Source organism: Dendrobates tinctorius, unplaced genomic scaffold, assembly GCF_039654945.1.
Source record: "Dendrobates tinctorius isolate UK_male_01 unplaced genomic scaffold, ASM3965494v1 ptg000062l, whole genome shotgun sequence".
NCBI classification, from domain to species: Eukaryota; Metazoa; Chordata; class Amphibia; order Anura; family Dendrobatidae; genus Dendrobates; species Dendrobates tinctorius.
The window spans coordinates 15,439,751-15,459,905 of record NW_027361730.1 but is presented as its reverse complement, the minus strand read 5'-3'; the positions used below and the strand labels follow the sequence as shown (position 1 = coordinate 15,459,905).

General features: G+C 45.1%; 1 protein-coding gene across 2 annotated transcripts in view; it reads right to left on the bottom strand.

Moving 5' to 3' along the window:
• CHKB (choline kinase beta) overlaps positions 1 to 20,155 on the bottom strand; it is a 48,208-nt gene that overhangs the window by 25,803 nt on the left and 2,250 nt on the right. For both annotated transcript variants that reach the window (XM_073579313.1, XM_073579314.1), the window contains exons 2-7: positions 16,622 to 16,730; positions 16,121 to 16,234; positions 12,691 to 12,824; positions 9,728 to 9,832; positions 4,770 to 4,828; positions 1,034 to 1,121 (exon numbers count right to left, since the gene is read on the bottom strand). In XM_073579313.1, the coding sequence (XP_073435414.1) occupies positions 1,034 to 1,121; positions 4,770 to 4,828; positions 9,728 to 9,832; positions 12,691 to 12,824; positions 16,121 to 16,234; positions 16,622 to 16,730 (609 nt within the window). The remainder of the gene's footprint in view (positions 1 to 1,033; positions 1,122 to 4,769; positions 4,829 to 9,727; positions 9,833 to 12,690; positions 12,825 to 16,120; positions 16,235 to 16,621; positions 16,731 to 20,155) is intronic.

Sequence of the window (20,155 nt, the reverse complement as noted above, 5' to 3'; positions counted from 1 at the left end):
GCACTGCAGGACTCTGCTCTGCCCTCAACAGGGCAGAGCAGGGCGCCTGCGCCAGAGCCACGACAGGCAGCAAAGAAGAGGATGTCACCGTTAGAAGATAGGAGGTGCTGTACTGGACCACGACACCCATCGGACCCAGACCTCCCCTGGTTGAGTATAATATAACTCATTTTTCTTCTCTTTCAGGTTACATCAGGGGCTTATCTACAGCATTACAGTATGTTGTAGATAAGCCCCTGATGGCGGTGCCGGCAGCTCAGCCGAAAAATGGGGTGACAGATTCCCTTTAACAACATTGGAGGTTTCACGCCAGTTCGGGCCAACATCTCAAATAGGCGCAGCATGGGCATGGCTACGCTCATCTAAGTCATGAAAACTTATCCCACTTTGATTATCTTCTCCGGCCATGTTCAACCCTTCTAATCTGCTCCATGCTCTTGGAGCATAGCACACCTTGCTGTGATGGCACATGTTGATGTGCCTGGAGCTGGACTACCAGTGTAATCTGGCAGAACAAAGCTGTACCTGCAGTCTTATCAGTTTCATTTAATTAAATGGATTGTATTAGGTTAGAAATACATGGCTTTGTTGCCCAACAGCACCACTCTCGTCCACATGCTGTGTTTCCCACTGCACTTCATTCAATTGAGCCGTGTTGCAATGCCACACACGGAGCAGGGACCAGATTGTTGCTGCCGGTTGCCTTGGATGCCGTAGTCAGACGTCTTCCTACTTTGCCCACTCCCCAGATTTATTAATGGTTGTAACTATTCAAAACAAAGGCCTGAGCCCACCAATATAGATCTCACTCCCTTGTGTAGCATTTTCGTGCTAAAAGGGGGCTGTCTAAAGACTCTGACAAAGAACACAGTTGGTGTTCGAAACACGTTGCTTCAATATCTTGGTGCCATGTAATTTTACCTTTGGCTTAAAATAGCCTTTTTCATCAGCTGGATTCACCCTTTTTTATTCTGTGTAAAGACGGGCTTTCACAAAATATTTGAGAAAACAAGCACATGCAGACTTTCCTGACCTGTAATTGTAGCTGCTGTACTCGAAGTCAATGAGCATGAGTTTATCTGATGGGTGAGAGGTACGGGATGACAGAAGCAGGATATTTCCTATCAGAGAAAGACAAGTCAGTGACTTTCAGCAGAAAGGGCATTCTTTACAGGTATCAAAGTCTAAGCCACATGGATATGCTGAAATAACAGAAGTCTCACTGATTGACAATTTATGGGCACAATCATATTGTAACAAGAATGTCGAAGATAAATGCACCTTTATAGAAAGCGTGAGAGATCCTAGAAGACAACCAACTTCATGTACAGCGTTGGACTCTGGTGCCAAGGGCCCACCAGTTACATTGACTCAGGGGGCCTCCTGTCCAGTTACCTGCCCCTCGCTAATCATTTTATTTCTGCTTCTATAATATAGAGAAGGGTGGGGGGCCCACTACTGTGCAGAGGACCACTGGGGACTCACCTGTGGCTAGTCTGAGTCTGCTTGTGTACAAGCTGTGTGGCCGAAATACACATTAAAAAACTGCACGTGCGGTGTTCTTTACGGTTTACAGATTGCCCTGTCTTTGGGTGGGTAATATACACTGGCAATGAAGGCAATGTGTCTAAACCTCTTCTTCGTATGACTACTTACAGACTGCGTTAATGAGTTTACCGGTCCTGCTAAGTGACATGCAGCGAACATGTAGACTGAATGTGCGGAGGAATTTTATGGATCGAGCTCAGGAGTGGCTGTAATATACAGCCGATGGCTCTTATTGCAGCAGTTTGATCTCATAAATGCTACTGTTACCATTAATGGTGGGATGTAGGTAGTTAGATAAGGGCTCTATTACCCCATCAGTCCTCCTGCATTGGAAATGCTGGGTGCCAATAGATCACAACAGTTGGGTATCCCCCTGTGTCTACCATGTTAGCACTTTCATGAAACAGTGCTCCTTCGGAGTTTGGTAATATGACAATACCTTAACACTACAGAAGCATTGTAGCAAATTGTAAAAATCATTTATCTCCCAAAGATCAGGACTTCCTTAGTATGGAACCTGGGACAATCTCTGAGGACTTGATAATAATTCCATCACCTGTGCAACACTAATGAAACCCTAAAATCACGATCTGTTGGGGGCTGTAAGGACTGGCGTTTGGCAAACACTGGTAAAAAATTATCAAAAGGTTCAAACCCACCTAGGTTGCACAAAAATAAAAAAGCCAAAAAACAAAAACACTACAGAACCCCATTGTTTGACGCATTATTCCCCCCATACACATTAGACTAGTATCAGCAGATATTGACGTTTTCGGCTGACAGTAACAAATGTGGGAGCCCCAGGCAATCTACTGACAGGGCAAGGGCTCATTTTCATCTGCGGATGCAATAATAATAATAAAAGGATATTGCACTCTGACTAATGCTAATCAACGATTCAGTGCTTATCTGCGATTTTTAAAATAACTAAAATTGCAACAAGTTGCTTGCTGTGTCGCCTATGCAAGTCAATGGGTGCAAGAAAAAAAAAAAAAAAAAAAAAAAAAAAAATTGTACGGCACATGAACCACGAGTTTGCTGTCCAATTTTTATGCACACAATTCAAAGGAAACCTGACATTTCCGACAAGTACCATAGATTCACAGCCCGAACTGTGATAGCCTTTGCTGGTTTATAAAAGTGAGTGGGGGTGGGAGTCCCCGCTATTTAATAACCAGTAAAGGCAAAGCAGACAGCTGTGAGCTGTAATTAATAGGCTGAGAAACTCCATGGATATTACCCCCTTCCCAGAATAACACCAGCTCACAACTATCTGCTTTGCCTCAGCTGTTTATTAAAAATAAGGGGGGGGGGGGGGTTCCATGCCATTTTTTTTTAAATTGTTTAATAGGTTTAATAAGGCCAAACACCTTTAGTGCCACCTGAAAGGTGTCCCAATTGCTGAACAATATACATTATGAAAATCCGCTCTCTGACAACTTGCTGCAAGGCTGCATTTCATCTCCATGTTAGAGGCTAGTAGTCTTATATACTCGTGTATAAGCCGAGATTTTCAGCCCATTTTTTGGGGCTGAAAGTCCCCCTCTCGGCTTATACAAGGGTCATATACCTGGGGGGGTCGGCGGGGGAGGGGGAGTGTCAGAGATCATACTTACCTGTCCTGCCGCGGTCTCTGCAGCCTCGCTCGCTTCTCCACCATCTCCCTTCCTGTCTTCAGCGGTCACGTGGTGCCGCTCATTACCACTCATGAATATGCGCATATTCATGAGTGGTAATGAGCGGTACCACGTGACTGCAGAGGACAGGAAGGGAAGGGAGACAGTGAAGAAGCGAGCGAGGCTGCAGAGACCGCAGCAGGATGGGTGAGTATAGCGATATTCACCTTGTCCCCAGGTCCATCGCTGCTCACCGCTGTCTCTGCTGCATCCTGTGTCAGTGACGTTTAGGCAGCAGGGGGCGCGGTGACGTGATTAGTGCCTGCCGCCCCTCTGCTGGTGGAACAGTCACTGACACAAGAAGCGGCAGACAGCGGCGATGGACCCAGGAGAGGTGAGTATGGCTTTTTTTTTTTTGCAGCATATGGGGGGGCGCCATAGTCTATGGAGCAGCATATGGGGGGGGGCCATAGTCTATGGAGCAGCATATGGGGGGGGCCATAGTCTATGGAGCAGCATATGGGGGGGGGCCATAGTCTATGGAGCAGCATATGGGGGGGGGCCATAGTCTATGGAGCAGCATATGGGGGGGGGCCATAGTCTATGGAGCAGCATATGGGGGGGGGCCATAGTCTATGGAGTAGCATATGGGGGGGGGCCATAGTCTATGGAGCAGCATATGGGGGGGGGCCATAGTCTATGGAGCAGCATATGGGGGGGGGCCATAGTCTATGGAGCAGCATATGGGGGGGGGCCATAGTCTATGGAGCAGCATATGGGGGGGGGCCATAGTCTATGGAGCAGCATATGGGGGGGGGCCATAGTCTATGGAGCAGCATATGGGGGGGGGCCATAGTCTATGGAGCAGCATATGGGGGGGGGCCATAGTCTATGGAGCAGCATATGGGGGGGGGCCATAGTCTATGGAGCAGCATATGGGGGGGGGCCATAGTCTATGGAGCAGCATATGGGGGGGGCCATAGTCTATGGAGCAGCATATGGGGGGGGCCATAGTCTATGGAGCAGCATATGGGGGGGGCCATAGTCTATGGAGCAGCATATGGGGGGGGGCATAGTCTATGGAGCAGCATATGGGGGGGGCCATAGTCTATGGAGCAGCATATGGGGGGGGCCCATAGTCTATGGAGCAGCATATGGGGGGGCCCATACTCTATGGAGCAGCATATGGGGGGGGCGCCATACTCTATGGAGCAGCATATGGGGGGGGGCCATACTCTATGGAGCAGCATATGGGGGGGGGCCATACTCTATGGAGCAGCATATGGGGGGGGGCCATACTCTATGGAGCAGCATATGGGGGGGGGCCATACTCTATGGAGCAGCATATGGGGGGGGCCATACTCTATGGAGCAGCATATGGGGGGCATATTCTATGGAGCAGTATATGAGGGCATAGTCTATGGAGCAGTATATGGGGGGCATGATCTATGGAGCAGCATATGGGGGGCATGATCTATGGAGCAGCATATGGGTGCATAAACTATGGATTACACCCTCGGCTTATACACGAGTCAATAAGTTTGCCCAGTTTTTTGTGGCAAAATTTGGGGGGGGGGGGCACTTATACACGAGCATATACGGTACCTTCCTGAACATCATTGTGGCAGAATACAACAGGAGATGGTGTAGACTCCAGCAGAACCCTGGAAAGATAAGCAAACACAAGGAAGAGTCAGTAAAGGTCTGCAGATTTTGGGCACAAATGTGTGTCTGCCTTGCTCATCAGAGGTCTACGCACATCTGGAAAAATCTACACCAGTCAGATGTACGGCATGGAATGCAATCACGCAAATTTGCCACATGTGAACATAAAGTAGTATCCTCAGTAGGGTTCTCACTCAAAATCGCATTACCACAGGCAACTGTGTTAACCATATAGGGTGATGCTTGCATCACTTTTATATAACCAAAGAATTCAAAGATAATTTAGTCTTGTACTAGAATTCACATGAATGTTCTTGTATTAAGGATGTGAATTCTGGCCCGGATCGGGGTCTGATCACCTGAATTAGAGATCACACTCATCAACGTAAATAAAATAGGTCGGCTGCTGTTTCTGAAAAGAAGGTGGAGTACAATACGATTTTTTGGAAGCAGCATTCGTTTAACATGCGGATGCAGTGCATTTTTAACATCAGCTTTTGCATACAGTAATTCTCTGTGGCATACAGAAAATTCTCATGATGCGAGCTGTGACGTCAGTAAGGTGACCAGGGTTCATCGACTATGAACTCCAGTGACCTTACATCAGTGATAGATGCTGCACGAGCCATCTCACGCTGCTGTCTCAGAGCGTTCCGGCTGGCTTGCTGTGAGAACGCATCATCCCATGGCTCAAGAAACCATCCGGATATAGCACAGCTAGAGTTCTTCATGGGACAGCATCATCACAGAGATTATCTGTGGACAGGTGAAGATTACTTTGCGTTTTTATTTTTATATTAATATATTGGTAAAAGATGGTTGGGGGAGTTTTTATTTCAAATAAAGGACTTTACTCTGTTTTTATTACATTTGACAATGGGGTTAGTAACGTGGGCGTCTTATAGATGCCTCTCCATTACTAACCTTTGGGCTTGATGTCCGCTATCAAAAAGCCGACATCAACCCCAATACTATGACCCCACCAGGACAAGTGGGAAGAGCGGAGGCTAAATGCCAATTCTGGGGCAGCAGAAGGCTGATTATTATGAATGGGTCACTGAGGAGGACAGCAGGTCCAGGCTAAGCCACAGAAAACCAGAGAGGTTGGTACCTAAGCGGATTGCAGATCCCTGATCCTAGCCACACAACTAGTAGTAGCCGTGGAGTGTACCTACGATGATCCTAGACGCCTCGGCACAGCCGGAGAGCCAACTAAGCCTAAAGCAAGAAAGGGGAAATCTAAACTGCCCCAGAGCAGACCCCAAAAGAATAGATAGCCCCCAAACATATACTATCGGTGAGACAAGATGGAAACACAAACACAGGCAGGAAAATAGACTGTGCAAATGATGGGGCCCACACTGACTAGACAGGACAGGAAAGACACTGTCTGCAATCACGCAAAAAACCCTGCAAGAAGTCCAGCACGTCTGATGCAAAAAAAACACTGAAGTCACACGACTTCGCCCCCCACTATATCAGCACTCTGGTATATTCTGAAAGCAGAGCAAAAAGAGACCAGTCTAACAGGGGATAAAACAAACTGGCACAAGCAGTAACATATGGGCGGTGATTCAGTACAGCCCCAGCAGGAGCTGGCTGACCCGCACCAAGAAGAGATAGACAAAACCAGATTAAATGCAAACAGAATAGCAAATAAACCACTTAGCTGAACATGCAGGGACAGAGCTTTAGAAATCAGACCTCAGGAGGAACAGGAAGCAAATCACCAGCAGGGATAGAGGGAGTCGGCTGTCTTAAATCCCTTCTGAAACCCCAGATCTCCAATCGTCATCATCATTATCAGGTGGCAAGCCTCTGTCAATCAGATCAGCTTCATTACCTCCAGTAACCACCAGAGGGAGACCAGAAAGAGAACTCTCAACACCTTTGTTGGTCTGACCAGCTCCACTAGCTTCAGTAATAACCAGAGGGAGGCCAGAAAGCGAATTCACAACAGCTGATGTTCTTGGCCTAAGGAAGGGGCCACGGATATTGGCTCCCTCCCAGATTACCAACATCAAACAGCTGGTTTATCTTTATTTGTTGTTTTCAGGTAAAGATATTCTCATGCTCTGGCGGCCTGTGAAGGGTGTCTTCATAATGGTGCACTGCTTACATATGCATCTGTATGAGATTATGACAGGTACACTGATCCCTCAGTGACCTACCCCATATTTTACATACTGCATATAATAGTGTTGATATAGAATACTGTTGATAATTCACATCCAGAAAAATGGCACTGATGCAGCAGCATCTCTTACCGATGATAGTATGCAAGTGGCGGCTCTATTTTGTTGAAGTTTACTAAAAAATTTAGCTGCAGCAAAATGGTGGTGCTTGGGCACTAGCATCTGTCTGCAAGCACGATAGATGTTACTGCGCATGTGCCGCCACCATTTTGCTGCAGCAATTTTTTTTTTCACCAAAAAAATGCCGTCGGCGGCACATGCGCAGTAGCATCCATCGGTAAGAAATAGATGCTACTGTGCAGGCGCCTGTTTTCTGGATGTACATTTTATTTCTGAACCTAACAGCCACAATATTATACTTATTAACAACAATATTGCATATCAAGAATATTATCAACAGTAAAATCAAACAGTAGTATATGCAGTATGTAAAAAGGAGGCAGGTCACTGAGGGATCAGTGACCTGTCATAAGTCAATACAGATGCATACGTAAGCAGAGCACAACATAAAGACCCCCCCACAGGGCACCCCGAAGCACAAGAATCTCATTAACAGAAAATAAAGATTAAAGAACAACCTCAAGACAGATTCATCAACCAAGGTATCATTTTAATCAGTATAACGGCACCAACCTGACAGTGTCTGTAGTTTACTGAACACAATCCTGCTGATAGGTTCTCTTTAAAGTGTTTATATGGTCTACTTCTGTATCAAAGATGAGTAGCATCGATGACTTTACACACCCCACTGATCTGCCGAGACACGTGCACGATCAGCAAGTACTGCGCATGTGTCCTGTTCATTAGAACGTACACACATCTCGACAGGTGTATGGGGTCAGAACATTAAATGGCCCCAACTCCCCTCCAATGTAAAAGTGAGTGTTGATGAATTTCCCCCATAAATCGTATGTTTTATATGCTAAAATCAGAATTCTCTGCTTTGTCTCAAGTTGTTTGATAGCTTTTTCTGAATAAAAATGTCTTGTCATGAAAGGATTACAAAGTTAAAGGCTGTCAAAATGAGCTTGTAGGTGACAAAGGTGAATAAAATGATACCTTGATGTCTGACTGCGATGCGATGTCTCATTCCAGGGAAATCAGTTTTTCTTAATATGTAAATGAGTCGTTTAGATCTACGGGCCAGACATAGATTTCCTGGAGAAATTGCCCCCAGAGCTTATTTTAAATAGAAGGGGGCCTTACCATTTTTCACGCGGTTTTCATGCGGTTTTTGTGCGGTTTTCCATTGCGGTCTTCCCCCTGCGGATTTGGTGACAGGGGAGATAGAAAACCGCACAAAAGAAGTAACATGCTGCGGATTTTGTACCGCAGGAAAACCGCGCGGAAAAATCCGCAACGTCTGCACAGCGTTTTTTTTTTTTCATTCATTTTAAAGGTACTGTACATCACAATGCGGATATGCAACGTTTCTGCGCGGTAAAATCTGCTGCGGAAACGCTGCAAATCTGCATCGTGTGCACATGGCCTTACACTTTATTATTTCTCAGTTGACAAAATGCAAACTACGGTAGTTACCTTTTTTTTTTTTTTTAAAGAATTTCTTAATTTGCAGCACTTTTTACACACACAGTGTGATGTATTTGGTAAAATATTCAACATAAACTTATACAGAGAGGACTAAGTCGAGTATATCCACCCACTGGACTCCTAAGCCCAGAATGGGCATGACTTTAAACATTATGTAGATAGTGGTCAACCACTAAGTAGGATTCCAAAAGCCCAGAGTGAGTAGAGCTTAGAATCAGAGAAGCACTCACATGAATTTCTGCCCCCCTTAGGCTATGTACCCACATATGCAGAAAAAAAAACAGACTCCTTCCCACGAAAAACGTACGGTTTTTGCGCGTTTTTTGACAGGAGCATCCTCCTGCTCATAGAATATAGTTAGAAATGCGGATTTTTCCTTGAAATTAATGAGCATGCTGCGTTTTTTTTCACGGAAAAAAAAGCATCAATATGCACAAAGTGCGGAATTCATTAAAATGAATGGGATGCTTCTGGTAAGCGTTCAAGTGTTTTTGCCGGTAAAAACGTTTACGTGGGTACACAGCCTTACACCTGTAGTGCGAGTTCATTAATATACTTACTAATCACTGTCTTCTCCGGTATCAAGTGCGACTTCGCTCCTCCTCCGAGTCACGCAACAGCGCTTTAGACGCTCCGTTTACCCTATGAGTAAGCCGCAAATCTCTTTCACAATAAAAGCCTATGGTGCCTCGTTCTTACGCGCCATAGGCTAACACTGTAAGCGCCATTTCTGGGTCACACACAGCGCAACGTGAGCTGGAGAGTCTTAAGAGCGGTGAGGTCACTAAGAAAAGGACAGGAACAGCGCAGGGCACCGGAGTGAGTGGCGATAGGAGAGTATATTAATATACTCCACTATAGTATATATATATATTATACACAGTTATAGCAGGACAAAAAAAAAAAAAAAAGGTCATGGGAGTACGTGATTAATAAATTGAATGTTTGGCTAAACCTTTTCTACAATCTCCTCCTCTTCCTGCCACATAACATGAAGCCTGCACACAGTCTGGCATTTTTAGCGTGACCGGTTCTCTTTGAGTGAAAGTCCCAAGCACTGTATTTAGTCAGGTATATAATTTATGGAGACAAGGCATGGCAATAGATATTCTAATGCTTTCTTATCTGTATAAAAACTTTTCAAGGGCTTACTTAAGACTTTTCATTTCTTCCTCTAAGTGAAAACTCTTCAACTTGTTGAACTTTTCCACCAGGGCGGCTTGTGTGAAGGACAGAGAAGAAATCTGAGACAGGTACCTAGAAGAAAGTGCATAGCAAACAAGGCAAGTTACAAGACGGTAGTGATGGGTTAAAGCAAATACAAGACAGTGAATTGACGGTCAAGTCTCACAAAATAATCGGAGCTAGAATCCACAGCAGAAAGCATCACACAACTACTAATACAACACAAGTCACCGGCCAAGGTAAAAGCTCAGCAGTTCTCAGTGGTAGAGATTTTTTAAAAGTACTCTTTATTACTACTATTATACTCACTTACAGTATATAGTGACATTAGCTGCACAGCACTTTACAGACATTATTGGCACTGTCCCCATTGGGGCTCACAATCTTGATTCCCTCAATCGGTATGTCTTTGGAGTGTGGGAGATGGTGGCTAAGCACTTAGGTTTGGTGGGTATAGACGTTTTGAGCAGCGAGCGGCCAGGACACACAACTGACCACCCCTCTCTCTGCTCAGGTGAGTGAGACATCAGCATTGCACTCAGAGCAAGTGCTGAAAAGGGGGCCCGTGTCGAGGAGGAAAAGATGAAAGAAGAACAGTGCAGACTTCAACTGTTAAAGCTTGGACTACTTCATGTTGCATTCAGGGACCACAGCAGAAGTTGGGCATGGAGTTCTCGCAGAGGAAAGAACTTAGTGCTTTATTTTATTTATTTTAAAGTAATGCATTTGAAAACATTAATAAGTTGCCCAACATTTAACCCCTTAATGACCACCAATATGTCTTTTAACTGACGTGAGATAGAGAATAGCATCCCCATACAGGTGACAATCCAGCAGCTGTCAGCTGCGCACTATAGCTGACAACTTGCTGCATCAGCCACGATCAGCGTTTGCACAGTCCAAAGCTTTTCAACCCCTTAGATGCTGCTGTCAATAGTGACAACTAGAGTTGAGCGAAACAGGTCGGCCAGATTCATAAGTGGGCGACTTATGGCAAAGTCGGGTTTCGCCGACCGAAACTTGACCACAGAGTCAAGTCGGCCAAGCGGTCGGCAAAACGAGCGCCAAAGTCAGATTTCCCAGAATGCTTGCACGTGAGTTTTCGCGCACTTTAAAAAAGCGGTCCGGCATGTAGGTGTGTTTACTGTCCTCCACTCCCTGCCGACTTTGCTTCCCCACTGACTTGCATTGGGTTTCGCGTTTCAGTCGGACCTCCGACTTTTCCCTATAGTCGGCCGATTTCGTTCAACTCGACTTTTGAGAAAGTCAGGTTTCATGAAACCCGACTCGACCCTAAAAAAGGCAAAGTCGCTCATCTCTAGTGACATCATATAAATGGTTAACAGAGTGTGGGGGCTTCCTATTTATCCCCATCCACACCCTAAGATCATGATTGTGTGGTCCTGATGTTTGCCATGGCAATTCATGACCACATAGTGGCCTTAGAGTCTGCCGGCTGTTGTAACCTGTTCAGAAGTCAGCGACATTTAGGTGGTAAAAATACACTTTCATTTCTGTCATGCCACTTTGCATTAATTCCTGAAAATCACCTGAAGGGTTAATAAACTACCTGACTCCAGTTTTCAATATGTCAGGGGGGTGCTGTTTTTAAAATGGTTTTACTTTTGGGGGTTTTCCAATATATAGGACCCCTAAAGTCACTTCAAACCTGGATAGGTCCCGAAAAAATAAATTTGATAAATTTCCTTGATAAAATGAAAAATTGCTGCTACATTTTTAAACCTCCTAAAATGCTAACAAAATAAAAGAACATTTTACAAATGGTGCTGATGTAAAGCAGACATGTGGGAAATGTTATTTATGAATGTTTTTCCGTGGTATGACTATCCGGATTAACGGGATAATCATTCAACGTTTGAAAACTGCAAAAAAATTTTTAACATTTTTCTCAAATTTTTTATAAATAAAAACAAAAACGTATTGACCTAAATTTAACATCATAAAGTACAATGTGTCACGAAAAAAACAAATCTCAAAATCACTGGGATTTGTTGAAGCATTCCAGAGTTATTACCACATAAAGTGACACTGGTCAGATTTAAAAAATTTAGCTCCGTCACTAAGGGGTTAAATCTTGGGACAAGCCTTTTATGTCAATAATAATGCAAACATCAACTGTCCTTGACTTGTCCCTGCTGTCAATGTAGCAACAGATAAGATATTATGCAAGTTAGGCTTCCTACAAATATTTACTGTGAATGTGAAAATATCTTGAAACTGGATAAGATACAATACAATTGCTAATAAATTAAGATAAAGACACACTGGAAAAAAAACTTTTTTTTTCTTGATTTTCCTCCTTTCCTGAAGAAGGAAAACAGGATTTTATCAAAACGAGTTTGTTTTTGCCTCTTCCAAGTCACAGTACTGTGGAGCCAGTGACAATACACGCCAGATCCAGAAAGAATGGTTTCACCAGGCACGCCACTGGCCGGGGCTTCCAGGCTATACACCAGAGCGCAGTGATAGTCTTCATCTCCAAGGACGGACTTACTGTATGCCAAATCTTGCCGAGCACACTCCGACAGTGCCACATTAGAGATCCCTCCATTTCTATTACGCGGCAGCCATCTTCTTTGCACCTGTGGACGGACATACTTCGCTTTCTGCCTATCAACCTCATATTGTATTACACAGTTGTCCATTTAGGTTTATTCCCCAGACCTTTATGTTTTGATTCCCTCCCATACGGAAGGAGCCAGGGTCCACCATTAATATAGGTAAACCCAGCTGTCCATTTTTTAGACTCTAGAATTACCTTGTGCACATATTTCCCGTGTGTTACATACGGTTTGGTATTCTAAACACTCGGTGTACTCTCATATAGGGGGTTTTACAGTGAGTGCGGTTATCTATAAAACAACTGCTATCCACAAAGAATCTGAAAGTTACCAAAAAGTCAAACGTACATTTCCATAGTCTTAAATAGCCAAACTGGTTCTTTGTTGAAAGGCATCTCCATCATGTGGAATCTGGCCAGCTTCTGTGCGATCTCACTAGAGATTTCAGGAACGCTAAGTTCTGGGGTCACCAGCCTACGACTCTGAGGGAACAAAGTAAAGAGAGAATCTAGATCCCAATCACATACAATAAACTGATGGAAACATGACCACATGTGAATAGAGTCCTGTTCATTAAATGTTATATATGGTACTCTAACTACCGAAGCCATTTACAGATCCACAGAATGGAGGCAGGTGAAACATTTTTATGGAGGTTCTTTATCTCATACGGTTTAATGCCAAGGATTATGAACACATGGCCGGCTCTTTCAAGCTTCTGGTTTGTACCAAAATATTACTTTAAACAAGGTTTACTTTTCATTCTAATTTTTTTTGGAGTGGGCTATTACTGTATATTCATGTAATATTTTAGAACAGACGTATGACGCTGCCCATTAATATTCCAAATTCAGTTTTAGCCACTAAGGCCGGTTTCACATTAGCGCTTTTTAAGCGCACGCATGGCCGGGGGTAGCTCCGCCCCCGAGCCGGCTCTCTGCCCGGCGTGCCCGCCCCTTGCTTGTAGCGCCGCCTACTAGCGGACAGCGGCGCCTGCGATCGGCGCACCCTATCTTTAGCATAGGGTGCGCAGATCGTGCGCAGGCCGTGTGCTAGTTGCGCTTTGACCTGCGCTGCACACTTTTGACGGTGCGCCGTGCGCGCCAAAATCAAACTTTTCGGATTTTGGCGCGCACGGCGCACCGTCAAAAGTGCGCAGCGCAGGTCAAAGCGCAACTAGCGCACGATCTGCGCACCCTATGCTAAAGATAGGGTGCGCCGATCGCAGGCGCCGCTGTCCGCTAGTAGGCGGCGCTACAAGCAAGGGGCGGGCACGCCGGGCAGAGAGCCGGCTCGGGGGCGGAGCTACCCCCGGCCGTGCGTGCGCTTAAAAAGCGCTAATGTGAAACCGGCCTAAGCTGTTGCTTAGTAAAACATGAATGCAGGCTAAGGCTCTGTTCACACCACATTTGCCTACTCTTCTGCCATACAGTGGCATATAAATAGAAAAGAAGGACCAGCACATCTAAGCTAGTGTGAATAGGAGCCAACCAAAAAAAAAATGGCACCTATTCACACTAGCTTAGATGTGCTGGTCCTTCTTTTCCATTTGTATTGAAGCCTTTTGGACATGTGCACTCCCACAAGCCACAGGTGATTTTAAGCAGATTAACTGGTCCATTCCTGCCCCATAAATTGTAGCCTTTTTTTGCCCAGGAGAGGTTACATATCAGGATAAGGCCGGGTTCATATTGCGTTCGGGAGCAGCGTTTAACGCATCCGTTACATAGCATTAATGCCACTATGTAACAGATGCGTTAACGCACCCATAGACTGACATAACGCAGTGCATCGCTAACGCATGTCATAATCGGCATGCGTTAGCGATGTGCCGTCATTCTGTGACGGACCCTCGGACGCGGTCTGCAGCGTCCGAGGGTCCGTCACTGCTAGCGCAGGTGGAGCATCTGCACTAGCGCAATCGCATAAACGCGATCGAAAAAAGGCAGTTGCATTAGCGCAGTTCGTTTAACACATGCTTTGAACGGACTGCACTGACACTATGTCACTATGCCGCTTACACCTAAAGAACATCTCTAGAATCCGCCCTTTTCTCACCATGGAAACAAAAACCCTCACTGTAGCATCGATCCACTCCCGCCTGGATTACTGTAACGCTCTATTAATTGGCCTCCCCGTCACTCGACTATCCCCTCTCCAGTCCATACTTAATGCAGCAGCCAGGGTCCTCCATCTGGCTAATCGGTACTCGGACGTGTCCGTTCTTCGTCAGTCATTACACTGGCTGCCCATTCATTATAGGATCCAATTCAAAGTACTTTTTCTCACCCACAAAGCTCTCCATGGTGCGGCACCCCCCTACATCTCCTCCCTCATTTCTGTCTATCGGCCTAGCCGATCGCTGCGCTCTGCAAACGACTTTTGACTAACCTCCACACTAATCCGTACCTCCCACTCCCAACTCCAAGACTTCTCCCGTGCTGCTCCTATCCTCTGGAATGCTCTACCCCAAGAAATTAGGACTAACCACAATTTGCACAGTTTTAGGCGCTCCCTCAAAACACATTTGTTCAGAGCGGCTTATCACGTTCACTAATCAAAGTAATTCTGTGTGTGAGAGTGCGTGTATAGCCCATTCACTATCTCCATCTATCCTTCACTCCCTCAAGATGGCTGGACCTTCATTGTAAATACACACCTGTACTTTGTATCTCCCCCACCTCATTGTAGATTGTAAGCTCTCACGAGCAGGGCCGTCTTATTTCGTCTTACTACTTCTTATTTTGCTTTAATTATTGCATTGTTAATGTTGTTACTTATGACTTGTGTTTTGAAACTGTTAAACTGTAAAGCGCTGCGGAATATGTTGGCGCTATATAAATAAAGATATTATTATTATTATGTGAACCTGGCCTAAGGACCCAGTTTTTGAAGGATGCCTTGACATGGCAATTGGGCTCACATATATTGGCCAATCTATGCGCTAAGTACCATTTTCTCATAGCAATTTTTGCAGATGCACATTTTATATATACATTATATAGTGCTTTTTCATTTTTTCCCCATTTTCTATGGCAGTAATGCAGTTTCAATGTTCTAGAGCAGAGATTCCCAACATGTGGCTCGCGATCTCATGAATTGTGGCTCGCGACTCTCTGCCAGCTAAGTGCATTAGCTCCAAGTCTAGCAAAGAGCTACAAAGAGCACATCTCAAAATGGTGAATTGTGTGAGTAGTCCGGCATGGAAGAGCAGATGTGGATGCACATATACTGGTCTTAGGGGTTTAGAGATAATTTAAGGATGGTGTGCTGGAGACATGATGATACTACCGGTCAGAGGAGGTGCTTGAAGCTGGATACAACAGTGTGGTGGGAGTTCTTGATGAGAGAATACTGAAGGAGGGATTGTGGGAACCCTTGGTTCTTGGTATACTGCTTCTGTGGAAAAGCTTTGGTTGTCAATATACCCATAATAGGGGCTTTGGTTGCGCCATTAATGTGAGGGAGTGTGGGAGCTGGATGTGGCTCGCAACCCTCTCTCAGAGCTGGATGTGGCTCTCAAGGTAAGAAATGTTGGGGACCATTGTTCTAGCGTAATCATTCTTGGTATATTATGGTGCAACCTTACTGTTTTATACAGTGGCATATGTTAGCCATTGGATAGGTGTGGCACATGGGGACTTATGGCTGCATGTGGCGAACAAGCGCATCCAAATACAGTATGAACATAGTCAAACTAGAATGTTGAATAGAAGAATTACAAAGACTTGTATATTAAAAATTCTAAATTTGGTGCTTTCCAGCCAGCACTTCTCACCGGAATGTATTCTTCCAGACGACCTTGAGGAAAAACACCATACAAATGTGGACCCAGAGACCGCTCAGCAAGGATGGCAAACATTACACTCTCCAGGACAAGAGAGTCCACACCCTGCAAAACAAAGAGGCAGAAGATAGATTTAAAGCATACCTAGTACTGATGACTGAACATGCTCAGATAAGATCCTATCCAAGCATGCTCGGCTGCTGTGTGTCTTCGGCGTCCTCGAAAAATATGTTCCTTTTCCAGTGGCTGCATGTCTTGCGGCTGTTAGACAGCTGCATCACGTGGGGATTGTCTAATAAATAGGCAATCCCTACATGCGCTGCAGCTGTCAAACAGCCGCAATACATGTAGCCGTGGGGGGGGGGGGGGGGGGGGGACACTTTTTGAGCACGCTGAAGACACTCAGCACCCTAGCGCGCGTGCGTGTTATAATATATAATTTATATATTTTTCCTGGAACTATAGAAAATATGCACCCGAGAAACAGATTACCTGCAGAATGGCTCCATAAAGCCGCAGCAGCACTTGTCGTGGCTCCGTGGATTGCGTTTGAACGGTGTCTGCCAGACTACACTTATACAGCAGGTTACTGAGGCCGCCACTGAAACACAGAGGTGAAGCGGTTAACAAGACCACAAATAAATCCTTCTGAAGAACCACATGTGACCACTTTGTGGATTACTGGTGACTTTATCCACAATGTACCACTAGTTAACTTGCTGGCCCAGGAAGAACATCGTGAGAGACCTTCTTCTCAATGACAGCTTGGAATTTCAAGCTACTTTGTAAAAGTGTAAATTCGCTAAGTAAAAAAGGGAACATTGTGGGACAGCTTCATTAAAACTTTAACATCAGAGTTATGGCATATAAAGATTTGAAGAGTAGAAACATTTTGCCGCAACTCCAGGATGTGCTAAAATCCTGTGACAACTAGTGGCCATTTTAATTCTATAGTGACCTAAACAAAACTATGGGGTTTTTCTAATTAAATGTATTTAGGATTTTAGTTATAACATCTCCTTTAGCTAGTTTACTCTATTCCTGAAGAACCCCTTAAAGAAGCAATCCCCCCCATCAAAGTTTGTGTTACTATATTGCTGTCATCATATTATATAGCACTGTGTACTTACAATTGCTCATTTTGCCTTTCAACCCAGCTAATTTTTCTCTATGAAGAAACAGGAAGTCTTATGATGCAGCTGCCCCTTCCTCCCCCCACCAGAGACTTTTGCAGTGACTAGTGACTTGTGCAGAGAAAAATGGACCTCCTGTTGCTTAGAGCTTAGAAGGACTCAGCTAGCTAATGAGCAATTGTAAGAACACAGTGCTATATATGATGATTGCAATATAGTAAGAGGATAGCAATTTTGATGGGAGGAGGAGTGCTTCTCTAATGATGTAGGAGCCTCTGACTCCAGCACGCCTGCTCAACAAGACTGGTGAGAATAAAGCCCCCGTTACACACTGCGATATCGCTAGCAATATCGCTGTAAAGTCAACGATTTTGTGACGTTTTACAGCGATATTACTAGCGATATCGCTGCATGTGATACTTGCCTCCCGACCGGCTCCCCCGCTGGTTATCGCTGATCGCGCGAGAAGCTGCTGGACCATTCCTCGTCGTCCACTTCCTGCGGTGCTTCATGCTGTGACGACGAGCGACGCGTGGAGCCGGGCGGGAGGACGCAGGATCGCCGCGTCTGACAGGTAAGTAGCGACCCCCGTCCCCAGCGATGTTGCTGGTGAGATCTGCCTGTGTGGCAGCTCACTAGCGACCACCTAGCGATGCACCAGCGATCCTGACCGCGTCATATCGCTGGTCGGGATCACTGGTGAGTCGCTAGGCGTAACGGTACCCTAACACAGGTCTTGATGAAGCAGGGCTTAACGAACAAATATAGGCTAAACTCTGCCAGCAAAACTAGTTACAATACAAACCGAATACACCCTCCTTGAATTTTATGGCAAGATCTTAAAATTAGGTAACTACAACCTCAGATGAAAGACACATGACAAAATGTAGGCCGAAAATACAGAAGGAGTGTGAAAAATTTAAAGGAATCTGTCACCACATTTGACCTAACTATTCAGATGGGCATACAGGCTATAAACTGATGATAAAAGTCCTAACTGTATGCCTCCTATCAACTATGTTCTCAACACATTAACCTAACCTATCCCTGTGTGGCAGAGCCAAAAGTTTTACCATAACCAGGTTCCCAGCATCATGTTCCCACATGCTTTATGCATCCATTAGCCCTCTGTGTCTGTACTGTTACACACTTAACATTATGGCTGGTCCATACAATCAGAGCAACTGTTACCACCCACCTTTCGTGTCTCCCTCTTTCCTCATAGACTGTAAGCTTGCGAGCAGGGCCCTCACTCCTCTTGTTATTTGTTATAATCTACTGTATGTGATTATTGTTATGCTGTAATGTCTATTGTCTGTACAAATCCCCTCTGAAATGTAAAGTGCTGCGGAATATGTCGGCGCTATAAAAATAAAATTTATTATTATTATTAACTATGTTGTTGCTGAGAAATCATCTTTTATCGCTTTATATAAATGACCACTTTCAGGCTTCGGGGGTGGATGGTTGCTGGGAGATAAGCTCTGGAGGCAGAGCTTATTTTACATGAAGGGGAGTTACTAGTGTGAGACAAATTACTAACACAGTACAGGAGAAATGAAGTTTGGGTTCTTACAAGCTTATTTTTGCTTCTCGCTCAGCTCTTCTGTATTGTAACAACATTACAACTGTCTACCTGTGAGCTGGAAGCTGGAGGTGAGAGGAACCTGCAGACGTGTCCATTATCAGGAGAGCAGAGAGCGGCCATTACACATCACACTGGTAACTCCCTCTTCATGTATAATAAGCTCTGGAGGCAGAGTTATCTTCCAGGCACCATCCGCCCCTGAGCCTGGAAGAGGTCATTTATATAAAGTGATGAAAGATGATTTCTCAGCGACAACACAGCTGATATGAGGCATAAAGGAGGACTGTTTTCAGCAGGCTATAGCCTGTATGCCCATATTAATAGTTTAGTGATGACAGATTCCCTTTAAGTACACCATTACTGCGTCCATAGGAATTAAGAGGGCAAGTATCCGCTAGGTGCTGCTAATCAAATGCCCTTAAAGGGAATCTGTCATCCCCTGGACACTATTAAGCTATTCCTATGGGCATACAGGTAATAGAATGGTTAAACCAGTTTTACCTGTATGCCTCATAGCTGTGGTCTACATGTTGAGAAATGCACTTGCAATCTTTATGTTAAAGATTTCTTTGAGGCTCTGGGGCGTGCAATGCCTGGAAGAAATCTAGGACTCCTGTCCATTACAATACTACCCCCCCCTCCCATACAGGTCACACTGACCTGTGATGTACAGTTGTGGTGACGTAATCCCACGCATGCACTCACGCCGTTATGGGTACCTTAGCCACCCTGTCTAATGGCAGTGTCTTCATCCTGCTTCTGCGCAGGCGAGCTTGTGAACACTGGCACTGAAGCCGGAGTGGACCTTGCATGCAGCATGGGACACAAAACTGCAATTTCACTGGAGCGAACTGTCACTCCGTGTCCCCACTACTGGGCTACTAGGTAGAAGAGAACTGAGCTCCTAAAGACTGTAGCAGTTCATAACCTGACAAGGGTGGCCAAGCTATCAACTACTGCTGTTAGATGTCCATGGGCTACTAGTAGTGACAGCACGTACTTTGTTAATGGTTTTGTTTGCACGTGTTATGTGGTCTGGGGAACAGGTCAGCAATACGCAGGCTGACTTGCAATTTGCCGCTATATGATTTTTTCAGCAATTCATCACCACCTCCCCGATGACCTTGCAGAGGAGTTCATGTTACTGCTGAGGAACACACAGGGAAAGGCTGGAATGGAAAACCGCAGAGCACAAGAACATGAAGGAGTGTCACCTAATTGGTCCATTTCTATATGTCAGTATATGGGATGGGGGTGTGGAGAAGATGCTGGCGACCCACCTCCTGGACCAGTCATTGTGGCCAG